Raw genomic sequence first — 25,989 nt, forward strand, 5'->3', positions numbered from 1 at the left:
TACAGAAGGCTGATTGAGATCTACAAAGTTATGAGGGCCACTGATAAGAACTTTTTGCCCCTTTATAGTAGAGTCAGTAGTAGGAGGAGGTGGGGTGGTGGGAGGGTATACAATTTTATAGGGAAATTTGTTCCAAGCAGGTAGCTGGGTGTCTGGGAATTATTGCCTAAAAGTATGGTATAGATGGGAACCCTCAAGGTAATTAACAGTATTTAAATCAGCAGCTGAAAATGTGTTGCTGGAAAAGCGCAGCAGGTCAGGCAGCATCCAAGGAACAGGAGAATCTGAAGATTCCTGAAGAAGGGCTGATGCCCGAAATGTCGATTCTCCTGTTCCTTGGATGCTGCCTGACCTGCTGCGCTTTTCCAGCAACACATTTTCAGCTCTGATCTCCAGCATCTGCAGTCCTCACTTTCTCCTCCTATTTAAATCAGCACTTGAATACTGTAATATACCAGGTTATGAGGCAAGTGCTGGAAAATGGGACTGGAACAGATAGATGCTTGATGACCAGTAAAGGACACGTTGGCCTGAAGAGCCTTTTTTCCTGTGTAAGATCTCCTTAATTTTATAGGCGAAAGTGAAGACTGCAGATGCTGGAGATTAATTGAGAATCTGGTACTGAAAAGACACAGCAGCACAGGCAGCATCCGAGAAGCAGGAAATTCAATGTTTCGGACAAAAGCCCTTCACCAGAAATGAGGCTGGGAGCCTCAGGGGTGGAGCGATAAATGGAGGGGGAGAAAGCTGAGAGTGCAATAGTAGATAGAGGTGGGGTTAAAGGTAAAGGAGGGAATGGTGGAGCGGATAGGTGGGAAGGAAGATGGACAGGTCATGAAGGCGGTGCTGAGCTGGTAAGGTGGGGGAATGGGAAATAAGGAAACTGGTGAAATCCCACTGATGCCATGTGGTTGGAGGGTCCCAAGGTCAGAGATGAGGCGTTCTTCCTCCAGGCGTTTGGTGGTAAGGGAGTGGCAAGGGAGGAAGCCTAGGACCTGCATGTCCTCGGCGGAGTGGGAAGGGGAGTTAAAGTGTTCGGCCACGGGTGGTGGGGTTGGTTGGTGTGGGTGTCTCGGAGATGTTCTCTGAAGCACTCTGCGAGTAGGCGACCTGTCTCCCCAGTGTAGAAGAGACCACATCAGGAGCAACGGATACAGTAAATGACATGTGTGGAAATGCAGGTGAAACTTTGATGGAGTCTTGGATGGAGGTGTGGGCACAGGTTTTTCAATTCCTGTGGTGGCAGGGGAAGATGCCAGGAGGGGAGGATGGGTTGTTGGGGGGGCCTGACAAGGTAGTGGCCAAGGGAATGGTCTTTACAGACTTTATGCTTATTAAAAAGGTTCCATCAGCTTTATTACCTGATCATAACATTTTGTCTCCAACCCCATAACCCATGTTCCTCTAATTCTAACTTCTTGTCATCATTGATTTTAATCACTCCATCATTAGTGGCTATACCTTCCCTAGGCCTCCATGCTCTGAAATTCTTGCCCTATATTTTCCTGCTTCTCTATCTCCCTTTTGTTTATACTCATCTTAAAACCTATTTTTTCTTCTACAAAACATTTGGGCCCTAATATTGCTTTAAGTAGCTCAGTATCATTTTTTATATAATACCCCTTTGAACCATGTTGGCATGTTTTATGATATGAAAGATCCTATATAAATACAAATTGCTCCATCAATATACTTTTGGTCCTTTTACCAGTTTCCTTAATTGGCTACCACAGTCCATGCCCATCACTTCAAAACTTGATTCTTCTAACAGATGAATGGATTTCAGAGGTTCAAGAATGTGGCTCACCACCACCTTTTTAAGGGCACCCAGGGATGGGCAGTAAGTACTGACCCAACCAGAGATGTTCATCCCATGAGTGAATGAAAAGAATTCTGCACAAGTCTCAACTCATTCAAAACAAGACAGATGCCCTCAAAGGTTCACTTTTCTGCCATCATTCCAAAACTCACACTTCTTTCATGTCCAGCTGGGACATGAGAATTTAAGTTTAAGCCGCAAGGTGCAATAATTTTGAAACATGCTGATATGGTAGTAGAAATACTTTCAAAACTTTGAAATATAATTATTGCATAAATCCATAACTATTTGAACAGAGAAAATAGAGCTATGGGGAATGAGCAGAAGGTTGGGACTAGTCGAATTGCCCTCTCAATGAGAAACTATCGTCATAAAGCACCCGGTAGGTTCATGTTGTGCTGCAGCATTCTATGGTACAGGATTACACACATGTTTGGCAAAGGTCAAGAATGCTCTGGTTCCTCAGGATCAATTCAGCAGCTGGCTCTTGTCTGCTTCAATCAGCATTGTATCATCTTGTCCTGTAAGTGGAAGGACAACGTCAAGATGTTAAAGTAGTTGGGAACTCATTGTGGTGGTATGCTTCTGCCGCAGCATCATTTTGCATGTCTGTCAACACTTGTAGACATGGACATATATTATGCAATTAAACGTTTTTCAGATGTCAACATACCAAGAATTTGCAATACATGTAGAGTAAACTGCAATTACTGTTCTATTTAGGATATGACGGATATGATAAAACTTCAACAGTTGCAATGGATTCTGTGTACCTTGTATTGAGCAGTAATCAAATTATAACAATGTATCAGATACATAGTTTATTTCAAGATTAGAGTGGTGCTGGAAAAGCACAGCAGGTCAGGCAGCATCTAAGGAGCAGGAAAATCAATGTTTCAGACAGCCTAACTGCTGTGCTTTTCCAGCACCACTCTAATCTTGACTCTGATCTCCAGCACCAACAGTCCTCACTTTCGCCTACATAATTTATTTGTCTATTTGACAATAAAAAGTACTTGTAGAAGGCCTGTCTTGGATGATACCTTCAGTTCTGTTAATTGCTGATTTGGTGCCAATATTTAGTTATTCCAAACTACATTGATTTGTACATCCATGCACAAGATAACCTTTAGAAAGGAAATCACTGCTTATTGTCAGTAGAACAAAGTCTAAGGGGTATGTTTCATTCAAAGTAATTCCCCGAATTTTGATTGCGTTATGGTTTTATTGACTTCATTATTATTCCAAAGTCGGAAATAACTCTCTACTTTTGCTGAATTAGACTTCCCTCCTATAAGAATAAATGTTTATCCCCATAGAATAATATAAATCTTGAGTGGTTTCTACGGAGAAAAAAAGGACATTATGTGTATTTTTATTTAAAATCTGTATACATTTAAGGTCAAGTATGGGATTGAGTGACCTTCGGGAACAGAAAAACCTGAATGAGACATGATAGATGTCATTTTTGATAAAAATATCCATTATAGTTCAAAATGGATGAGGAAAGAGATATTTTGCAGTTTTGTACTGTTACTCTTGAAATGGAAAAAAATGCATTTGTAGGTCACCTTCTTTGTGCTTTTAGAAAATAATTGTCTTTGATGGGCAGATAGTAGATGGTTTGTGCATGACGTTTTTGAGTGAGATAGGTTTACCTCTTCCATCTATACTTGTATGTTTTTAAGAGAACTCTTATTGAATAACAATGGTGAATTCTCACTGTTTAAGCTTTAATTGCAATCTCTGATTATTTTACTGAGTTTTCTATCCACTACTTGTTAAACTATTCTCAATCAACCTTGCACTCAATTTTATTTAAACCATTGTATAAAAATATTTCATAGTAGTTATGTTTATGCATAATATGCATATCTTTTGTGAATTTGATCATGGTAAATTGGATAAATATTCACTTGTAACTAAATATCAATTTCATTTTGTTTATGAATAGGAAGGGTTTAGAGGGATAAGGGCCAAATGCTAGTAAATGGGGCTAGATTAACTTAGGATAGGTTGGCATGGACAAGTAGACTGAAGGATATGTTTCCTTGCTGCTCGATGACTCTATGTTCACTTAATAATGTAGAACTTTGCTTAAACCATCTAATCCTTCTTGGTCTGTAAAGTTTACGTCTTGTTAATCCCAAATCCAATTGAAAATTAATTCTGTTTGTAGGGAAACTTTCAGTTATTTATCAGTTTTCATGACAGAAGAAACCAATGTGGAATAATTGGCTTTATTGCTAAAAGTACTTTTGGCACTTTTAAGTGTCCAGGGCCTTTGAGTTAAATGCTGTAGTTACACATCTAAAATAAAGGATCTATTGATTTTCATTCATTTTAGCGGATTTATTATTAAACCATATAAAACACAAAGTTAAATTCTAACATAATAGTAAACAAAGAACTGTGGTTGCTGAAAATCTGAAATGCATAAAATACGAAGATGCTACCAGATCTGCAAAGTTAAACTCTATTTTGATATCCAATCTATTATGTGTTTTTTCTGTATTCCTTTAGTTCTACACAATATGTATTTTGGCACTACATGTGACTTCATTTAAAATCAGGGGAGATGTTTGAAGATTAGTCATACAGTCATACAGCACAGAATCAGACTCTTTTGTCCAACGAGTCCATACCGAACGTAACCCCAAACTAAACTAGTTCCACCTGCCTGTTCCTGGCTAATATCCCTCCAAACCTTTTCCATTCATCTACTATAGACCAGTGAGCCTGACGTCATGGGCAAGTTGTTGGACAGAATCCTGAGGGACAGGATGTACATATATTTGGAAAGGCAAGGACTGATTAGGGATAGTCAACATGGCTTTATGCATGAGAAATCATGTCTCACAAACTTGATTGAATTTTTCAAAGAAGTAACAAAGAGAATTGATGATGGCAGAGTGGTAGATGTGATCTATATGGACTTTAGTAAGGCATTCTACAAAGTTCCCCATGGAACACGAGTTAGTAAGGTTAGATCTCATGAAATACAATGAGAACTCACCATTTGGATACAGAACTGGCTCAAAGATAGAAGAAAAGGGTGGTGGTGGAGGATTGTTTTTCAGACTGGAGGCCTGTGACCAGTGGAGTGCCACAAGGATCGGTGCTGGGTCCACTACTTTTCATCATTTATATAAATGATTTGGATGTCAGCATAAGAGGTATAGTTAGTAAGTTTGTAGATGACACCAAAATTGGAGGTGTCGCGGACAGCGAAGAAGGTTACTTCAGATTAAAACAGATTCTTAATCACATGGGCCAATGGGCTGAGAAGTGGAGTTTAATTTAGATAACTGTAAGGTGCTGTATTTTGGGAAAGCAAATCTTAGCAGGACTTATACACTTAATCATAAGGTCCTCGGGAGTGTTGCTGAACAAAGAGACCTTGGAATGCAGGTTCATAGCTCCTTGAGAGTGGAGTGGCAGGTAGATAGGATAGTGAAGAAGGCATTTGGTATGCTTTCTTTTATTGGTCAAAGTATTGTGTACAGGAGTTGGGAGGTCATGTTGTGGCTGTACAGGACATTGGTTAGGCCACTTTTGGAATATTGCATGCAATTTTGGTCTCCTTCCTATCAGAAAGATATTGTGAAACTTGAAAGGGTTCACAAAAGATTTACAAGGATGTTGCCAGGATTGGAGGATTTGAGCTATAGGGAGAGGTTGAATAGGCTAGGGCTGTTTTCCCAGAGCATCGGAGGATGAGGGGTGACCTTACAGAAGTGTATAAAAATCATGAGGGGCATGGAAAGGATAAATAGACAAACTATTTTTCCCTGGGGTGGGGGATTCCAGAACTAGAGGGCATAGGTTTAGGGTGAGAGGGGAAAGATATAAAAGAGACCGAAGGGGTAACCTTTTCACTCAGAGGGTGGTACGTGTATGGAATGAGCTGCCAGAGGAAGTGGTGCAGGCTCATACAATTGCAACATTTAAGAGGAATTTGGATGGGTATATGAATAGGAAGGGTTTGGAGGAATATAGGCCAGGTGCTGGCAGGTGGAACTAGATTGGGTTGGGATATCTGATCGGCATGGGCGAGTTGGACGGAAGGGTCTATGTCCGTTGTGTACATCTCTATGATTCTATGACTCTACTGATCCAAATGTCTTTTAAACATTGTAATTGTATACACATCCATCACTTTGTCAGGAAGTTCATTCCACATGCTAACCATTATCTGTGTAAAAAGTTTGTACCTCACGTCTTTGTTAAATCTCTTTCACTTTAAAAAATGTGTACCCTCGACTTGAAATCTCCCATCCAAGGGAAAAGAAAATTACCATTAACCCAGCAGTACTGTAGAAAAAAATGTAGATGGAACATTTTTTTTAAACCGTGTTTAATTTTGCTTTAAATAGTTCCCTTACTCTCAAAAGTTGGTATGAGATCGTGATCAAGTTTGTCATAAAGGGCAGGGGATGTTTGTCTGACCTGGATCTTTAATGCTGGGATGCCTGTTCAAACCTGATTGTGGAGAGCAATTGCAGCTAGAAGGTCTGCTTGTCCAGTAGGGGCGCGGTTGCGGGAGAGTCACTTGTCCAGTGGGGACGCGGTTGCGGGAGAGTCACTTGTCCAGTAGGGGCGCGGTTGCGGGAGAGTCACTTGTCCAGTGGGGGCGCGGTTGCGGGAGAGTCACTTGTCCGGTAGGGGCGCGGTTGCAGGAGAGCCACTTGTCCAGTGGGGGCGCGGTTGCGGGAGAGTCACTTGTCCAGTGGGGGCGCGGTTGTGGGAGGGTTACTGTGAGTGAGGTGAGAGACGCCTCTTGGAGGGTTTGCGATCGTCGCGGTGGGGACAGCTCAAGGGAGGAGGCGAAGGATGGTGCAGTATTGGCGCTAAAAGGGAAGGAGGGCGATTGTGATCGTATCTTTGCAGCAGGAGGTGATTCAGGAGGAGGGTGTTGAAGGTTTGCAGAGTTGGAGGAAGAGCCGGAGCCGAGAGAATGGGTGTTACCTGGTGAGAGGCACCTTTTTCCATGAACTCTCTTTATTCAAAAGAACTGTCAGTGCAGGGGGAGGGAGTTGAGCTTTAGCAAGGCAACCAGAACTGAATTCAAGAGCATTCAGTAACCTGGGATCTCCAAGACAATTTCACTTGTTAAATTTGTATTATATAGAGCAAAAAATAGGTCAAAGTATCCCTCTTTGTCAGGAGCCTCCAGCATTTCTTGAATATGGAATATCTAAGTTGCTTAACACATTACAAATCATTCGAAGGTAAAATGCTTGTGTCGGATTCGTCCGTTTTTATCTTAAATGATTTCTTTCTGACACAATAACAGATTCTAACCAGTTCCCCTGTACTATCAGAGGTGAGTGTAACTGGGATAAACATGCATGTTAATATTTAGGCCTCACAGAGGGCCTAAGATTCGAGACTTGCTTTGCAATTTCTGCTCTGAGTTGTAAATTGGACAGGGAGTTGGGTTGGTTTTTGTCTCCAGAGGATGCTGGGGGTCTGGAATATACTACCTGAAAGTGTGACAGTGGTAGAAACTCTCATCACGCTCATGAATATATATAAATTGTACTTGTGGTTCTACAACCTACAGGGTTACAGACCAAGATCTGGAAAATGGCATGGGCACAATGGGACCGAATGACCTCTGACGCAGCTGTCAATTTTCTCCGTTTCAGAGGCATTTGGGTTGAAGGGGTCATTAGAGGTACAGGAAAATAAAAGCAAAGTACTGTGCATGCCAGGGATCTGAAATAAAACTCAGGAAATGCTGGGAGAAACTCAGCAGGTCAAAGGGCCTTTTGTCATGAGAGAAACAAGCAGTAGGGTTTTGACTCATGAACTGTTCATGTTGATCTCAAAACATTAACTTGTTGTCTCTCCAGTGATGCAGCCAGACCTGCGGAGTTTCTCTAATCCTTGTTTTTTTATATATCAAATGTCCATGTAGACACTCGCACAGTTGTGTGGATTAGTGGTGCTGGAAGAGCACAGCAGTTCAGGCAGCATCCAAAGGGCTTCGAAATCGACGTTTCGGGCAAAAGCCCTTCATCAGGAATAAAGGCAGTGAGCCTGAAGCATGGAGAGTTGGTCTAATCCTGCCAACACAACCTTTGTTTGTTTTTCCAAAATACAATACCTTGCATTTATCCGAATTATCTGCCACTCAGTCCATAATGATCAAGATTCCTTGCAATCCTGGACAACCTTTCTCACTGTAATGTAGACTGGGAAACTGGCAGAATAGAATAGAGTCTTTACAGGAAGTATAGGATGAGGATTTATAGTTGAGGGGACTGTGGGAGTCAGGGATTTGCAGTGTATATCGGTGGCCAGCCCTGTCCTAAGCAATGGAAACTGATGTCGAGGAAGGGACTTGAGTCAGATGATTATGCATCTTCACCCTCAATTTGGCCATTTGGCAACATAAGCTTATGGTTAGGCACCTGACCCTCTGGTGATGTCTGCTTATTTCAAAGTAGTGGCAAGGTCCTTCATGGCTGCCATCTGCCTTTGCCACTTGCACTCCACAGACTGCTACCACGTCCTGATAAAGCTTGGTTCCCATAATGAGATGCTGAGGTCAGCAGTGGGCCAGTTCGAGTTTTTGCATTTTAAAGTGACATTGCATGAGGGATTCTCTAACCCTTGCTGTTTTATATAACGTCAAATGTCTGTCCATGTAGATGTCAGCAAAAGTTGGTTTTATCTCCCTGCCACACGCAGCCAATCCCTTGAATAAAGACATGTTATAGCATGGGGTTGGCCACCTGGAAATTATTCCTGATGAAGGGCTTACGCCCGAAATGTCAATTCTCCTCCTCAGATGCTGCCTGACCTGCTGTGCTTTTCTAGCACCGCACTCTCGACCCGGAAATTACCCAGCTATTGGGTTCTCAATCCTGATTTTGAAAATCACCGTCAACTGGTTCTGTGAGAGTGCAGCAAGGCACTGTCTTATCATATCTTTACTCTCACTTGTAATTAGAATATTGTCTAACTTGAAGTTTATCAAAGTGCTGTTGGTAGCAAGAACTGCTAAACGTTGATGAATACCAATGATTTGACTCTTATTTCTTCAGAATTTCAGCGTTATGCTGTCCAAAAAATTCTGTTTTCAATCCTTTATCATTGTAGTGCATACCACAGCTATCCTTGAAAGGGTAAATATTTTAAAAACATAAAATGTCATATCATATTACTAGAACTGCTTACTTTCATTGACAATCCTAACTATTGCACGCAACAGGTTTAAGTGAATAAACTGACTCATGTCAGCAATGATCCGAGGCAGCATAGTATTCAATATTCTAAAGCTATTGCCAATATCTTTGCTATGGAGCCCAAGTAATGTTACTAGTTTGGGACAGAGGGCATCCTGGAGGTTTAATTATATGATCTTTCACTCCCACCCTCCAAGTGCCCAACACTTCCTTTTCTCCTGTACCATATGTGACATCAACAGACTCAGTTACTCAATTGGGTGGTTCTGGACTCAAAATATCAGTTTTCCTATTACTGGGGTTGGGGGGAGTTCCGACTCATCCATGCTGACCAGATATCCCAAACCAATCTGGTCCCATCTGCCAGCACCCGGCCCATATCCCTCCAAACTCTTCCTGTTCATATACCCATCCAAATGCCTTTTAAATGATGCAATTGTACAAACCACCACCACTTCCTCTGGCAGCCCATTCCACACACGCGCCACCTTCTGCATGAAAATGTTTCCCCTTAGGTCTCTTTTATATCTTTCCCCTCTCACCCTAAACCTATGCCCTCTAGTTTTGGAAACCACCTCCCCAGGGAAAAGACCTTGTCTATTTACCCTATCCATGCCCCTCATGATTTTATAAACCTCTATAAGTTCAGCCCTCAATTTTCCAACCCTGGCAACATCCTTGTGAATCTTTTCTGAACCCTTTCAAGTTTCACAATATCTTTCTGATAGGGAGACCAGAATTGCATGCAATATTCCAAAAGTGGCTTAACCAATGTCCTGTACAGCTGCAACATGACCTCCCAAATCCTGTACTCAATACTCTGACCAATAAAGGAAAGCATACCAAATGCCGCCTTCACTATCCTATCTACCTGCCACTCCACTTTCAAGGAGCTATGAACCTGCATTCCAAGGTCTCTTTGTTCAGCAACACTCCCGAGGACCTTATGATTAAGTGTATAAGTCATGCTAAGATTTGCTTTCCCAAAATACAGCACCTCGCATTTATCTAAATTAAACTCCATCTACCACTTCTCAGCCCATTGGCCCAGGTGATTAAGAATCTGTTTTAATCTGAGGTAACCTTCTTCGCTGTCCACGACACCTCCAATTTTGGTGTCATCTACAAACTTACTAACTATACCTCTTATGCTGACATCCAAATCATTTATATAAATGATGAAAAGTAGTGGACCCAGCACCGATCCTTGTGGCACTCCACTGATCACAGGCCTCCAGTCTGAAAAACAACCCTCCACCACCACCTTCTGTCTTCTACCTTTGAGCCAGTTCTGTATCCAAATAGCAAGTTCTCCCTGTATTCCATGAGATCTAACCTTGCTAACTAGTGTTCCATGGGGAACTTTGTCGGACGCTTTACTGAAGTCCGTATAGATCACATCTACCGCTCTGCCCTCATAAATCCTCTTTGTTACTTCTTCAAAAACCTCAGTCAAGTTTGTGAGACATGATTTCCCACGCATAAAGCCATGTCGACCACCCCTAATCAGTCCTTGCCTTTCCAAATACATGTACATCCTGTCCCTCAGGAATCCCTCCAACAAGTTGCTCACCACCGACGTCAAGCTCACTGGTCTATAGTTCCCTAGCTTGTCCTTACCACCCTCCTTAAACATTGGCACCACGTTAGCCAACCTCCAGTCTTCCGGCACCTCACCTGTGACTATCGATGATACAAATATCTCAGTAGGAGGCTCAGCAGTCACTTCCCTACCTTCCCACAGTGTTCTAGGGTATACCTGATCAGGTCCTGGGGATTTATCCACTTTTATGCATTTCAAGACATCCAGCACTTCCTCTTCTGTAATATGGACATTTTTCAAGAAGTTGTCATCTATTCCCCTATATTCTAGATCTGCCATGTCCTTTTAACTAGAAAGTATTGATGCAAAATGCTCGTTTAGTATTTTCCCCATCTCCTGCGGCTCCACACAAGGGCCACCTTGCCGATTTTTGAGGGGCACTATTGTCTCCCTTGTTACCCTTTTGTCCTTAATGTATTTGTAAACTCCCTTTGGATTCTCCTTAATTCTATTTGCCAAAACTATCTCATGTCCTCTTTTTGCTGTCTTGATTTCCCTCTTAAGTATACTCTTCCTGTCTGTCCTGGGGATTTATCGACTTTTATGTGTTTCAAGACATCCAGTACTTCCTCCTGTGTAATTTAGATATTTTTCAAGATGTCACCATCTATTTCCCTACATTCTGTGTCTTCCATATCCTTTTCCACAGTAAACACTGCTGCAAAATACTCGTTTAGTATCTCCCCCATCTCCTGCGGCTCCACACAAAGGCCGTCTTGCTGATCTTTGAGGGGCCTTATTCTCTCCCTTGTTACCCTTTTGCCCTTAATGTATTTGTCATAACCTTTCTTTGATCATGAGTTTGGTTATTTGAGCTAATATTTCCTTATGTGACTCAATGTCCTGTTTTATTTTATAATGCTCCTATGAAGTGCTTTGTGGCATTTTATTACAGTGGAGGCGCTATATAGATGAAGGATGAAGTTGTAAAACATACTGTGGTGCTTCAGAAGGTCGCTAATTATTAACAGCTATATCTTTTGGCCTTCTGACTGTTGATTCATTTCCTTTTGCTGGGAATATTGGTCAATCTAATTTCACTTTCTAAGTTGTAGTGGTTAGTGCTCAACAATGTTTTCTGTAGGAGTAGGTGAGGGGACCTGGATTTTCAATTTGCTTTTATTTTTCCCTAAAAATATACCTAAAATTTGTAAAGGAGCAGCACATCGTAATGCATTAAGTACAGTAAAGGTTGTTTTCTTTTCATACAGTGTGTGGCACTCTTGAGATGCCTCTCAACACAATGAGAGCTAAAATTTATGTTAAGTATTCAACCCATTTTTAACTTGGTTTCCACTCACTTGTTGTAAAATGGCAGGAGGTCTTTAATTTTGTTTCTTTCCCAGATGAGCCTTTGCAGCTGCTGCTTCTGGCTGTAGTGCATCCGTCAGCATGTAGTCCTGCCCTTTTGGAAAGTGCCCGTCTGCAACACTTTGTCATGGGCACTCCTTGCACTAGAGCCCAGTGAAGCTTTGGGCCATCCAAAGTGCAGCTGTCACTGAGTTGATGGTCGTACAGCAGCAGTTGTTGTTTATCTTAGTGTGTGCACATAGAGCACTCAGTTCTGTGTTGCAAAACTTGCTGCTGGTCAAACAAGGTCTTAAGTTTGTTTGAAAATTCTGCTGTTGAGATGTTCTACCAGATGATTTTCACTGTCTGCTCAGGGAATTCCATTTTTCTTTTCCAAAATATGTATTATTCATGGAATTTATAAAAGTATATTACAAGCCCTTTCTACTTAAATTACAAAATTTACAACAAAATTTGTCACCTCCATTCATCCTGTTCCACTCTTGGGTGTTTCAATACAATTGTAATTGTACTAATATGTACAATATGCATTCCATGTTAGGAATGCCAATGATGAAATGCCATCAAATCAAACATTTTGGAAAGTGCCATAGAAATGAACTTCTCATTCTAAACCATGTTCCACTCTGAGATGTCTCAATGTAATTCAATACTTTTGATATTCACAGTGTACATTCCTTGTCAGGTGTACAGCATGGTAGGTTCTACTGTTTACCAATCCCTCAGTATATCGTGACTGAAAGGCCTTAGACAGCGATCTGTCCAAAAAAACAGACACACAGGCAGACACAGACACAACCACCCAGCACCTCTGTGGTCTCTCTCAAGCTTCCGTGTGTCCCTCCAACACGTAGCCCTGGATCTTGGAATATGCCAGTCTGCAGCATGATAGAGAGCAACGTTTTGCACTGAAGGGCCAGCCTGTAGACCAAGGCATTAGATGATTATTTAAATAGCAATGCTATTCAAATTAATGGCAAAAAAAAGGAAGGGAAGGGCACTGAGTTATAATGCTTATTCAGAGAACTGGAGCAGATACATTGGGCTACACTGCCTCCATCTGCACTATAATTATCATGTGATTGTATGAAGCTTCAGACAGTCCAAAGGGTATCTTTCACCAGGTTGATAGTCCTCCAGCCACATTTAATAATGTCTCAATGTGCATCCTTGAGAACACCCCGTAGGGCACAGAGCCCTTTGTGGCAGAGCTGCTCAAGACGAACCTTGACAAAAAAAACACTACTTCTCTTCAGGGAACTGGATCTGACTGTTTCCAGTGTTGAATTTGCAGTCTCTTGTATTGCTTTATTTCTCTCCCGAGAATGCTAGTGCTTTTACGGTGGAGGTTCTTTACTGCAAAGTAACAAGCTGAGTTTTTGTTCTGACAGTGTAAAGTTATTTTTAGTTCCTTTCAACAGCCTGAAAGCTTTCAAAGTTACAGAAACAGAAGTGGCTACTGAAACGTGTCACTAGTCTATATCGCACATCAAAGTAGACAACACACCAAGTGTAATCCTAAATATGTTGATCTCCTGGTTGCTTTTAGATCATTTCAACATCAATTCCCCCTGATTTATTTTAATTTTTTTTCTGCATATACAGTGGATTAGTTGTGTAAAGCCAGTTAAAACATTCTTGCCCAGAAATATTTCACTTATAGAGTCATACTGGCCCAACAAGCCTATGCTGACCATAATCCCAAATTAAACTAGGCCCACCTGCCAAGCCTGGCCCATATCCCTCCAAACATTTCCTATTCATTAACATATCTAAATGTCTTCTAAAATTTGTAACTGTACTTGCATCCACCAGTTCCTCTGGAAGTTCATTCCACGCACAAATCACTCTGTTTTTTAAGAAAGAATTGCCCCATGTCTTTCTTAAATTTTTCTCCTCTCACCTGAAAAATATGCCCCGAGTGTTGAAATCCCCTACGCTGAAAACTATGCACCATTGCCTTGAAATTCTCCCCCCCCCTTAGGGAAATTCACCTTATCTATGCCCCTCATTATTTTATAAACCTCTATAACGTCACCTCTTAATCTGACACCTGCCATGCTGCTGTGAAAAATGTCCTAATATATCCACCCTCTCCTTATAACTCAACCCCTCCATTCCTGGTAATTTCTGAATGGACCGCTCAAATTTCAAATCCAACGTTGATCTTGCTTTTTGTGCACCTTCTTTGCAGCCTTAACTTGTATTCCTTGCTCCATTCAATCACCCTATGATCTTCATATGGTATGATCTAGCTGTACTGCACGCAAATCAAAACTTTTCACCGTACCTAGGTACGTGACCATAATACATCAAACCAAATCACATAAATCTCTTCTGTACACTTTTTAAATTTTTTTAATCTTTAGAGAATTTAATTTCTTCAAGCCTAGAAGCTAATAACTACAATATTACCATTGCGAAAGCTGCAAAAAAAACTTATCAGGGAAAAGAAAAGGTTTTAGAATTTCAGTAGTTTGAGTTATAAGTGTTTTTAGGAATGAATACACCACAAGTGTTCAAAGCTGTTCAATCATTTTGCAAATTCTTCCAGAATTCCCTAGCTTCTGACCAGTCCCGTAGGTTGAACAGTTACTCAAAAAAAGGCAGGTGAGAGATATTATAGCCAGTTATCCTTTTATCAGTACTCAGGAAAATTCTGAAATCTAATAGTCGAGGCATGATAATTGGGGAGTTGTAAAATCATAATGTAATAAAGCTGATTCATCGCTGATTTATGAAAAGGAAATGGTATTTAGCCAGCAGTAAGTTTTTTATGAGGGCATAGCTAGTCAGGTAAGTAAAGGGGGCCAGCGGAGGTAGTATATTTTGATTTCCTAAATGGGGAAGGGAACACAGGCTGTGAAAGGATTTGGATGGGTGAAGTGAGTCTCGCGGCACATGCTAGATAGAATACTGGTACAATGCCTCAGATTCCGGTTAAATAAAAACTGGTGATGTATGAATACAGTTTAAGAAGCCAAGCTGCCGTGAGCACTTTTAAAAAAAAATTCAGCATTTATTGCTGATGCCTAGTTCCCTTTTGAGAAGGTTGTGGTGATGAGCTCCCTTCTTGAACTGTTATAGTCAATGTGGTGTAGGTAGGCCCACAATGCCATCAGGGAAGGAATTTTAATAATTACTGTGTAAAATAATGGATGGGAATGCTGACTAGCTTCTGTGCCAAGCTTTTCTTTTATTTGGGGGGGGGGGAGGGGGTGTACTTTCGAAGGTCTGTACTGCTGGACCTCTTATTTCCTTATTTTTCTTTTTTCTCCTTCCTAAGAATTTGTACTGACGAATCTGTACCTAGTACCTTTGTACTTAAGATACAGCATAAGTGGTGACTTGTAAACCTTTCACTGTACTCACGTCAGTACACTTGACAATAATGCTGATTCAATTCATTCATAGCCCTGGTCCTGAGTTGCTGGTTTTGAGACATGCTACTGGATAATGTGGGAAAATGTGAAGTTGTTTGCTTTTTGTTAGGATGAATTGAAAGGCAGAATATCTTTCAAAAAGTTGAGATACTTGGAAATATTGATGTTCAGAGGGATTTGGGAGGCATTTTAATCACTGAAAGTTAACACATAGGTACAGCAAATATTTAAGAAGAAACAAATGTTAACCCCTAAGACAGTGGAATGTACAAGTCACAGAATCCCTACTGTGTGGAAGCAGGCCATCCGGCCCATCCTCAACAGTTCAAACCAACCCTTCACAGAGCATTCACCCTGATATCTTCCTCCACCCCATCCCAATCCCTGTAACCCTGCACATCCCTGGACTCCATGGGCCAATTTAGCATGGCCAATCCACCTAACCTGCAAAATCTGTGGACTGTGGGAGAACACAGGAGCACCCAGAGAAAAACCTGCACATGGGGAGAGAGTGCAAACTCCACTCCCTAAGGTTGCAATTGAACTCCGTTCCCTGGTGCTGTGAGGCAGTAGTTGCCACCCTTATATAGTGGAGTTGTACAGGAGCTCAGTGAGAATACATCTGGGATGTTGTATATAGGTTTGCTTGCCTTATCCAAGAAACAATACACCTGTTTTAGAGCACACACAAAAGAAAAATCCAGGGATAAGGTGTTTGTCTGGGGAGGGATAGAGTAAACAAGACTTAAATTACCCAGAGTTTAGAAGAATTAGAGGTCATAGAGATATACAGTACACAAACAGACCCTTCGGTCCAACCTGTTCATGCCGACCAAATATCCCAACCCAATCTCGTCCCACCTGCTAGCACCCGGCCTATATCCCTCCAAACCCTTCCTATTCATATACCCATCCAAATGCCTTTTAAATGTTGTAATTGTACCAGCCTCCACCACTTCCTCTGGCAGCTCATTCCATACATGTACCACCCTCTGCGTGAAAGGTTGCCCCTCAGGTCTCTTTTATATCTTTCCCCTCTCACTTTAAACCTATGCCTCTAGTTCTGGACTCCCTGACCCCAGAGAAAAGACTTTCTCTATTTATCCTATCCATGCCCCTCATAATTTTGTAAACCTCTATGAGGTCACCCCTCAGCCTCCGACGCTCCAGGGAAAACAGCCCCAGCCTGTTCAGCCTCTCCCTGTAGCTCAAATCCTCCAACCCTGGCAACATCCTTGTAAATCTTTTCTGAACTCTTTCAAGTTTCACAACATTTTTCCGATCGGAAGGAGACCAGAATTGCACGCAATATTCCAACAGTGGCCTAACCAATGTCCTGTACAGCTCCAGCATGACCTCCCAACTCCTGTACTCAATACTCTGACCAATAAAGGAAAGCATACCAAATGCCTTTTTCACTATCCTATCTACCTGCAACTCCACTTTCAAGGAGCTATGAACCTGTACCCCAAGGTCTCTTTGTTCAGCAACACTTCAGGTGGTTTCATTAAACACACAACTCTTAAGGGAGAGATGCTGGGACCTATTTACCCTGGCTCGGGGAATTTAGAACTAGGGATCCTAGTTTCAGACTGAAGTGTCAACCATTTAGGACTGCGATGAGGCAATATTCCTCCATTCAAAGAGTTGTGGATCTTTGGAATTCTCCACTTCAGAAAGTTATGGAGGCTCAGTAACATAATTGAGATGAGATGAAATGTAACCTTTGGATAGTTAAGGAATGGACAGGTATGGGAATAGTGTGGGAAACTGAGGTAGAAGATCAGCTGTGACCTGATTGAGTGTTGGGGCAGACTCGAGGGGCTGAATGGCTGACACCAGCTCCTGTTTCTTATGCTTAGAATTTATGACCTCAATTGTTTTAAGTAACACAATCTGATTTGTACAGGTTCCAGTTTCACCCTCAAACCAATCTGGTTGGTTCTGTCAGTTTCTATTCCTGGTTTGTAATTGATCTGATTGGATCAGACAGTTCTCATTTCCTGCTTCCTAACGGATTTGGTTTGTACCAATAGTCACTAATCAAGTGATTTTTTTTCCCTCTGGATACTGACTGTACAAAGTAAAAGGAAAGCTGTGTATCTGAGGGCCTGTTGTAAGGGGTCTGCATCCGAAACTTGTGAGAGGGCTAGCCCCTTCTCTGTGCAAGTATTAGGATTAGTTCCTAATCAGTGCCAAGGTACAATAACTGCTGTAACGGTACTGGGCCCAAAACCTGTTGGTCATGCATTCAGATTCCACTGTGACAAATTGTGAAATGGGATTTGTGTGCTCATATGAAGGACAATGCTGTCTTTAGTAAACCTGCCCACACTAACACCCCCACCACCCCCCAAACTTTTATTGAAAGTAGCCCTATGGATCACTCTAGTCGAGTAGTGATTAATTGCAATATTGAAATGGTTATTTTTCAGGAGGATTTTCCAGCTCTGTACATCAGATAATTGGGACGTTTAGCTTCCTTAGTTGAGGTAAATGTGAGGTTTGATTTTAATTGATCAGACAATGGTGTGTTCTTGCTTTGGATTTAAGAGTGCTCTTGTGGGAAGCAGTAGCATTCCTATTTCTGAGACAGAAGGCCCAGGTTCAAATTTATCAAGGTTTATCTGAACCTTGATAAAAGATGTCTATGATGCTTGAATAGCCTGCTCAACCTTTTGCACTGGACTCGAAAACGTCTTATGCATCTATATACCACAGATAGGGAGATCTTTCAGGATGTGAGGTGAAAGAACAGAATGGAAATGCAAAACTCATTACTTTGCTCTCTCTACTCCCAAATTTAAAATGCTGCACGTGAATCTGTGCTGAGTTTTGTTAATCTGCTGATTCTCATTCACAGCGTTTCCCAGATTCCTGCAGTTGAGGGGAAGAGTGTCCAGCAAGCGGTGGAGATGCTCACCAAAAAACTGGAGCTATTGGGTGCTGTTAAGCAGGGGACTTTTTGCGTGGACTGTGAAACCTATCATGCAGGACCAACTGTAACTATCCCAGGTAACTGTCACAAATACTGAAGACCCAGGAGTCCTTTTCTGCCATGTATTAATTTGTGATCATTTCTTCACATGATATAAAATATAAAGGGACACACTGGCACATCCTGCAGAGCCCTGCAAAACATTTTGAAGCAAAGTTGGCATCTTTGCTGCAACACTTGTAAGTCCTAATCCTATCCTTCTTGCCCCACTTCTTTCAACACTCCCATGTCACGCTTCTTTCTATGCATTTCTGATTCCCCCCCCCCCCTCACTGCTCCTGTCCCATGCTTTGTACTTTGCTCTTCAGTTCCCCTTGCCTTTTGTTTTATTTCTCCACCGACCTCCTTCACCTGCTGCTGCCCCTAGCCTTTGGCAATTAGCCATTTGCCACAGGCTGCTGACCCCTGCATGCCAGGTGCATCAGCGTTTGCCAATCTTTGCCCACCAGATGGACCTAACAGCCAATCAGAACAGTGAAAACTGCATATTGTTGTTACGGACAGTGTAACTTCACAAACTGCTGACTTGGAAAATTGATACATGAAGTAAGTTTTGCAAAATGTTCCTGTCCTTTTCGAAAACCAGAGCAATTTCTCTGAATTGTTTCACAAGATGGTGCAGGCTAGATTTTGTTATAACCAGGTTTTTGTTTTGGGGACAGAATCAGTCCACTTTTCCTAATCCCTGATTTGGCTGCAACAAAGATTTTTTGGTTGTTTTTTGCAAGCTGCAGTATCACACGACTAACAAAATGCAATACTTGCCAAAGGTTTGCAGCCAGTTGTGAGTTTTTCTTGAGTAAAATGCAGTGGAATTTTATTACTCATTAACATGAAAAAGAAATAATAAAACATGACATCAAACACACACAAACTTAAGTGTAAAGTTTGAAAGGGAGAGTGTGTCTGGAATAAAACAGGCAATTTAAAATCAGAGTTGTTACAGCATACAAAAAAGGCCCTTCAGCCCATCATGAATGGACACATCACAAACATCTATATTCTAATCTAGTTCTGACTTCATTTTCTTTTCCAAGTTGGATAATCGATAAGTGACTTTCATCTTAATGTGCGTAACATCCAGAAACATAGGAGGAGGACAGCAGCAGAATAATTGCCGCAAACTTGAAAAATCTACGATTGAAAATCTTACATCATTCTGTAGTTCAATTTCTGATGTGGTAGACAGAAAATGTTACTACCTTCGTGTAACACAAACAGTTGAATGGCAGTTTCTTCTACATCATGTAGTAAACCCAGGAGGTTCAAATCCACTTCCTAAATGAAACAAACTGTCCTTTGTTTTAAGCTAGATGGGTTGCTCTCCATCTGTCTGGCAATAAAAGTAATTAGAAAGATTGGTAGGATGTTGACCTTTTGTCTTAAGTGGCTGGGTAAAATGAGGTGGAAGTTTTATTCTGCTATATGAAGCTTCAAGTAGTCCCCATTTAAAATACTGGCTTGAAGAAGAGTAATTTTGAAAACCAGAGCTAGGCCATTCAGGAGTGATTTTTACAATTCATTTCTTCCCAAGTGGTGTAAATCTGTAATAGTGTGTGTTTCTCTCTCTCTCTCTCTCTCTCTCTCTCTCTCTCTCTCTCTCTCTCTTTCTCTTTCCCCCCACCCCCCCACCCCCCCCCCCCCCCAAACAAAATGCACCCCTACCCCACCGAAAAAACTGTTGAAGCTTTCATGCTCAATTGACAACTTCAAATCTGGGATGAATAGATTATCACTGCTTCTCTTTACAGAGACACTGCTGAGTATTCCCAGTGCTTTCTATTTTTATTTATGGTATCGTGTTCACTTTTGGGCGCCATAACTTCAGGAACAAGATATTAGCCTTGGACGGGCTGGAGCGCAGAAGAAACATTTTTTTTCACTCACGATTGAGGGTGCTGAGCAAGCTCATTGAATGGACAGAAGCAAAAAACCTTCAACATGTAAAATGAAATAGCCTAGGAGCTGGAGAGTTGGATGAGGCTAAGTTGCTACTTGACAGCCATGTGGCCTTTTCCATGCTGTGATTTTCTTCTGTTTCATCATAACAGTGCTGGAGCTAATAGGGTTAAATTATGAAGATAGAATATGTGGACTAGACTTGCATATTTGAGTGTAGAAGATGAAGGAATGATCTATTTCAAAATATTTCTGATTAAAAGAATCGAAAGAACAGATAGAGAGAAGCTATTTTCACTTGTAGTGCAGAACAAGGGGCATTGCCTTAAACTTAGACGTAGACCAGTCAGGGGTCATGTCAGGAAGCACATCTTCACACAAGTGCTGGAAATCTGGAATTCTTAGCACTCGCTCGCTCGCCAGCCCCCTGAACTAAGACAGTTAAATACAGATCAGCTGTGTCTTAATTAATGGACTGAATGGCCTACTTTCCCCTTGCATGCAAATGTATATGCACCCAGCAAGAATCAAAGGCTAGAGGTGGGGAGAGGAAGTTTGGGTTTCTTTTGCTTTCTTGATCAGAATGTCAGATTATTTTAAAAATTGGCATGAACGTTCTCAATGTCAAATTTTTCATGATCAAAGCCTTGCTGAGAGATAATGTCACCAACCTTGGAAGTGGAACTTGGCAAAGAGCTGAACGGAAGGCAGATAGGTTTTCTTACAGAAGAAAGGATTGTGTCTTATTTTGGTTTGTGCGTTTCTAACTGCTGTACCTCATTACAGCTGCTTGAAACATCAGGAACCATTATAGGTATGATGCCTGCTGGTATTGATGTACATAAAATTACCTCAATAATATTAAAGCAATTCACATTCACAGCCACCACATTGGTGTCCCTAAGATGTTTATAAAAACTACCTTGAAAGACTGAACTGCTTGAAAGTTTGAGTGGTTCTTCATAGTACGTAGAATCACTTATGATGCCTTGGGCTTACCTATTCAGGAATGCAGTAGAACATGGTCTTTAAATGTTATTTCTATTGATGTTGGGCATGGATTCTCAGTTTTAGAATGCAAGACTTTTGAAATACTTAAGTGAATTCACTCGTGTAATGTCAATGCATGCAATATGTATTAGACATTTTCTTTTATAAACTTGGAGTGTATTTTGATGTCTTTCTGCATTACAATTTTGTCTTGCTTAAGCGTTTCCAGTCTACTGAATTCAATGTTCATTTGCTGAAACAAACCTCAACCAGTGATCTCTAGAGGATGAGCATCTGCATTTGATTTTGGTGTTCATGAGTTCGGGCGAAGGCAATCAGCCAGAATTCTGGTTTTTGTTTGCCATCTTAGTAGAAAACACATATGCATAGAGAGAGGACAGGGTTGTGAAAATGTATATGATAACTTGCACGGATGATTAGCCTACCATGTCCTACTATTTAACTGTGGAATAGCTTTCAAGGTGTAGTATCGGCAGGTGATCCAATGCCCATGGAATTTTAAGCCAGTCTGAATCCGTGAGTGCCTTCAGAAGAGGAAGCGGCTCAATTAATAACTGATGTAAATCTCCTGCAGAGTGTAGTTAGAACTCTAAATACTGTGTGTGTGTTAGAGAGCATGATTTATTGCATCTTTGTTAGACAGCTGCAACACCCACCCTGAACTCAATGTGACCTTTGTGAGGCTGGATGTGTAACGAGGTCTTAAATCTCTTCTTTTGCCTTGTGCTCATTAATTCTAATGATATCCATCCTACTTTTCATCAGGGCAGGCTGCAAAGTTCATGTATGTTATGCACAACACAGAATATCCTCTCAGCTGCTTTGCACTTTTTGAAAACGGCCCCTATTTGGTGGCAGACTCCAACTTTGACACGTTGATGATCAAATTGAAGGGGTTTTTCCAGAACGCAAAAAGCAGCAAGATAGAGAGCCGTGGACCTCGCTACCAATATGGCGACTTCCTAATAAAGGTGGGGACAGTCACCATGGGACCAAGTGTGCGTGGCATATCAGTTGAGGTATGTTCATTGATTTCAATTGCAGGTACTTGTTCTTCACACCCTTGTATTTTCCTGGCATTGTTTCTGGAGGATTCTTTGCCAAAATATTGTTTTAACTTTACATTTGTGTGATAATTAAAAAAGAACAGTGCTCCCTTTGCTCTTCTTCAAACCCAACTTTTATTTTTCCATGTTTAATGCATTGGTTTAGTTGAGTGTAATGTTGCATTTTGGTAGGCTTAGCAGGGCAGCACGAACACATTTAATGGTAGGGTCCTGGGGGTGCAGTTACATAGATCTTTGAAAGTGGATTCGCACAGGGTAGTGAAAAAGGCATTTGGCATTCCCACCTTCGTTGGTCTGAGCATTGCGTATAGGAGTTGGGACTTTGTGTACGGCCATACAGGACATTGAAGAGGCCACTTTTAGAATACTGTGTACAATTCTGATCGTCATTCTACAAGAAGGTTGTAACCTTGAGAGGGTGCAGAAAAGACTTACAAGAATGTTGTAGAGGGTTTGAGTTACAGGGAGAAGCTGAAGAGGCTGGGCTTTCTTTCCTGGAGTGTCAGGGACTGAGGGTGACCATATACTGGTTTATGAAATCATGAGGGGCATTGATAGGGTGAATAGCCAAAGCCTTTTTCCCAGGGTAGGGGGAGTCCAAAACTAGAGGCCATAGACTTAAGGTGAGAGGGCAAGATTTAAAAAGGATGTCAGGGTAAGTTTTTCATGCTGGAAGTGGTGCATGTATGGAACTGTGAGGAAGTGGTGGAGGTGGATATAATTACAATGTTTAAAAAGCATCTTGATGGATACATGAATAAGAAGGGTTGAGATAATTAGGAATAGGTCAGTTTGGGATGCCTGGTTGGCGCAGATGAGTTGTTTCTATGCTACATTGCTCTGACTAATAAAAATTATGATTTCAAAATACATGCTAAGCAATGTATACTCTACCCATGGGGTATTTGGTCGAGAGAGATTCTAATGAGGGTGCTAAAGGTAGTGAAATGGAAAGGTGTATAATAGAGGGTATTCCAGAATTCAGAGGCCCAAGCCCTAAAGGCATGACTATCAATGATTGAGCAATTAAAATTGAAGATACAGAAGAAGCCAGAATTAGAGGTGACAGATGCTTTTGAGGGCTGAGAGTCTGAAGGAGGCTACAGAGATATGTAAGTCAGGAAGCACAGAACTTGATGCAAGGTAAGAAATAGGCAGCAGCATTCTGGATAATTACAAATGCAAAGTGGTATTATGACCTGGGTTTGAGGGTGAGGTGGGTGGGTGCAGATTAAGGTAGCCACAAGGAATATTGAGAATTTTCGTTGTTTGTAATTAAACAATGTATCTTCTGAGTGAAGACTTGTTTGTTCCTCACAAGAATGCTTGTAGTAAATTGCAGTTTGCAACAGCTTTGATAGAGCAGATGCTTGATAAAATGTTCTATATTGAGTGAGTTCCCAGTCTCCCCCCCCCCCCCCATGCAACTTTATTCAGTTAACTATATGTGACAGGAGTGGCTAAAGGTGCAATCTGTGTCGATTCCGTCCCTTGATGTGCAAACTTGAATCACTCCTTGTGCCAAATGGGATTGTGGGGAGGGGAAAGGAAAACGGATGTTGGATGGTAGAGATTGGTGGGGAAGGTGAAAAATCAATTGTCCCTTTTTTAGTAATTACAACAATATAGATTTTTTTTTTAAAACTTGAAATCAGAATGGGTGGTCTACAAAAAGAAATTGGATAGCTCCTGACTCTTTAGTTTAGTTCAACAAAGGTGCTGGACTGATGTTCCTAAACAATGGCAGAGGTTTGGAAGCCTTTCCATGAAGGGCAGTTCATGCTAGTCCAGTGTTAATTTTTTAAATCTGGGTAAATGCATTTTTGTTTTGCAATGGTATTAAGGGAGGTGGGCCAAATGCAAGTATATAGAGTTAGGCCACTGACCATCCTTGATTTCAATGAATAGCAGATTAGGCTGGAGGGGCTGAATGGCCTACTCCTGATCTCATGTATCCCTTCTTCCACTTTCTCTGTGACGTCTGTTTTTAGTCTTCTCTTGGCCTATCCTGGCAGTGACCTGACCATACATAAGAGATAACTTGCAGTTAAGATCTACATAAAAGAGTAAATATTGTGTTTTTCAAAATTCCAGGTGGAGTACTGTCCTTGCATTATCTCCAATGACTGTTGGAATCTTATGATGGAATTCATGCAAAGTTTCATGGGAAGCCATACACCCGGGATACCTTCTGTATTCTCAGCAAAACATGATGGAATTTATACACCAACAGACACAGCTATTCAATATATGGAGCTGTTCAATAAGATTCGGAAACAGCAACAGGCTCCTGTGTCTGGAATTAGATAGACTACTTCAGCGTGGGAAATCTGAATTGAGTTGCATATGAACTTCATACTTTATGTATTTTGCTACTTTTTGCAGTCTAAACCACATTCTTGCAAAAGTAAATAGCACATGTTCAATATGGAATGTTCTAGGAATCATTCAAGGTGCTACAAAAATTTCGCACAGTACTTTCTGCTTCGAAGGAACAGAAGGTGTAGTCAAGAAAAATGGTTTGTTGCTTTCCCCCTCTATCGACAGATGTGGCCATTCAACATCTGGGTGTCACTTTTCTAATATGATCAGTGAAATCTTCTTGTGCGTTATTTTTAATCTCTCCTCTAACCCCACTATCCCAACTCTGCTCACAATGATTCCCTTATTTGGAATGTTTTTGGAGCAGAATTATTCAATTAAATATGGCACAACCTGAAGAGATGACTCTGTACTTTTGCAATTTAAAGCTTGGCAACCTTAAAACAAGTGGTGACTGGAAGCTGTCAGAAAAAATCTGAAGGGAGCGTGCAGCCTTATGAAGAAGCATCAGTGGACCCAAAACATTAACCCTGCTTTCACTCCACATGTGCTGCTAGATCTGCTGAGATTTTCCAGCGGTTTCTGTTTTGTTACAGTCTTGTGTTTGACTGCACATCCAATGATTGATTTGAAAGTCATGTGAGTGATTCAGACTGCCTGCCTGACTGTGGGGTTTAGAAATTCAGTGGCAAAGGAGAAACACTCTCCAGCTCCTAACAGCTGAATAATCTTTAAACAAAACCAATGTTGGAAATCCGAAATTAAAAATAAAAAATGTGACAAATTTTCAGTAGTACATGCGGTCTCTGTGCAGAGAGAAAACTGCTGATGAAAGGTCATTTTGAATGTTTGTACCTTACTTGCAGATGCTGCTTGACCAGAATATTGTCTGTGTTTTCTGTTCTGATAAATAAATTCTTAATGTCTTCCTGTGCAACTGTACAAGTCACAAGCTCAATGAAGATGAACTGCTTTAGATTAGGACTGAAAGATTGTCTTAGGCTTTGTAAATGCCTTTTTCTTTTGCCTGTTCATGCTGGCAAATGAACTTACCGGCTTTGTAAAATTAGTGAGATAGATTTTAGTTTGTGTTAAAGTCGACATTGGATCAACAGCGCAAGCACAGGCTGAGAAGCGAATTTAAACCAGAAGAATGCCCCATATCTGACCAGTTGACCCCAACTGGAGTAATTGTGTGGGCTTCTGGAGTGGACAAGAATGCTGCTTGTGACCAGACAGCTTGCTGAAGGCAGATCTGCATGTGAATGGTGCCCCTTGGGAGGTGCTGGACAACTGCTGATGCTGTTGGATGTTTCTGAATTTTGCCTATTAAACATTTGAAATTCTCTACAATTGTATTTATCATTGAATCTGAATCTG

At 41.2% G+C, this 25,989-nt stretch overlaps 1 protein-coding gene across 1 annotated transcript; it reads left to right on the forward strand.

Moving 5' to 3' along the window:
* The first annotated feature begins 6,598 nt into the window (after positions 1 to 6,598).
* Positions 6,599 to 25,962, forward strand: med20 (mediator complex subunit 20). Its single transcript, XM_072563722.1, has 4 exons — positions 6,599 to 6,790; positions 18,176 to 18,327; positions 21,986 to 22,239; positions 24,382 to 25,962. The coding sequence occupies exons 1-4, from the start codon at positions 6,777 to 6,779 to the stop codon at positions 24,595 to 24,597; spliced, it is 636 nt and encodes a 211-aa protein (XP_072419823.1). The 5' UTR covers positions 6,599 to 6,776; the 3' UTR covers positions 24,598 to 25,962.
* Positions 25,963 to 25,989: the final 27 nt, after the last annotated feature.

The sequence above is a fragment of the Chiloscyllium punctatum genome, chromosome 45 (genome assembly GCF_047496795.1).
Source record: "Chiloscyllium punctatum isolate Juve2018m chromosome 45, sChiPun1.3, whole genome shotgun sequence".
NCBI lineage: Eukaryota > Metazoa > Chordata > Chondrichthyes > Orectolobiformes > Hemiscylliidae > Chiloscyllium > Chiloscyllium punctatum.

Coding starts and splice junctions, on each gene's coding strand:
- med20 (XM_072563722.1), top strand. Junction 18,328..21,985: donor ACCAACTGTAACTATCCCAG/GTAACTGTCACA, acceptor ACTTTTCATCAG/GGCAGGCTGCAAAGTTCATG. Junction 22,240..24,381: donor TGCGTGGCATATCAGTTGAG/GTATGTTCATTG, acceptor TCAAAATTCCAG/GTGGAGTACTGTCCTTGCAT.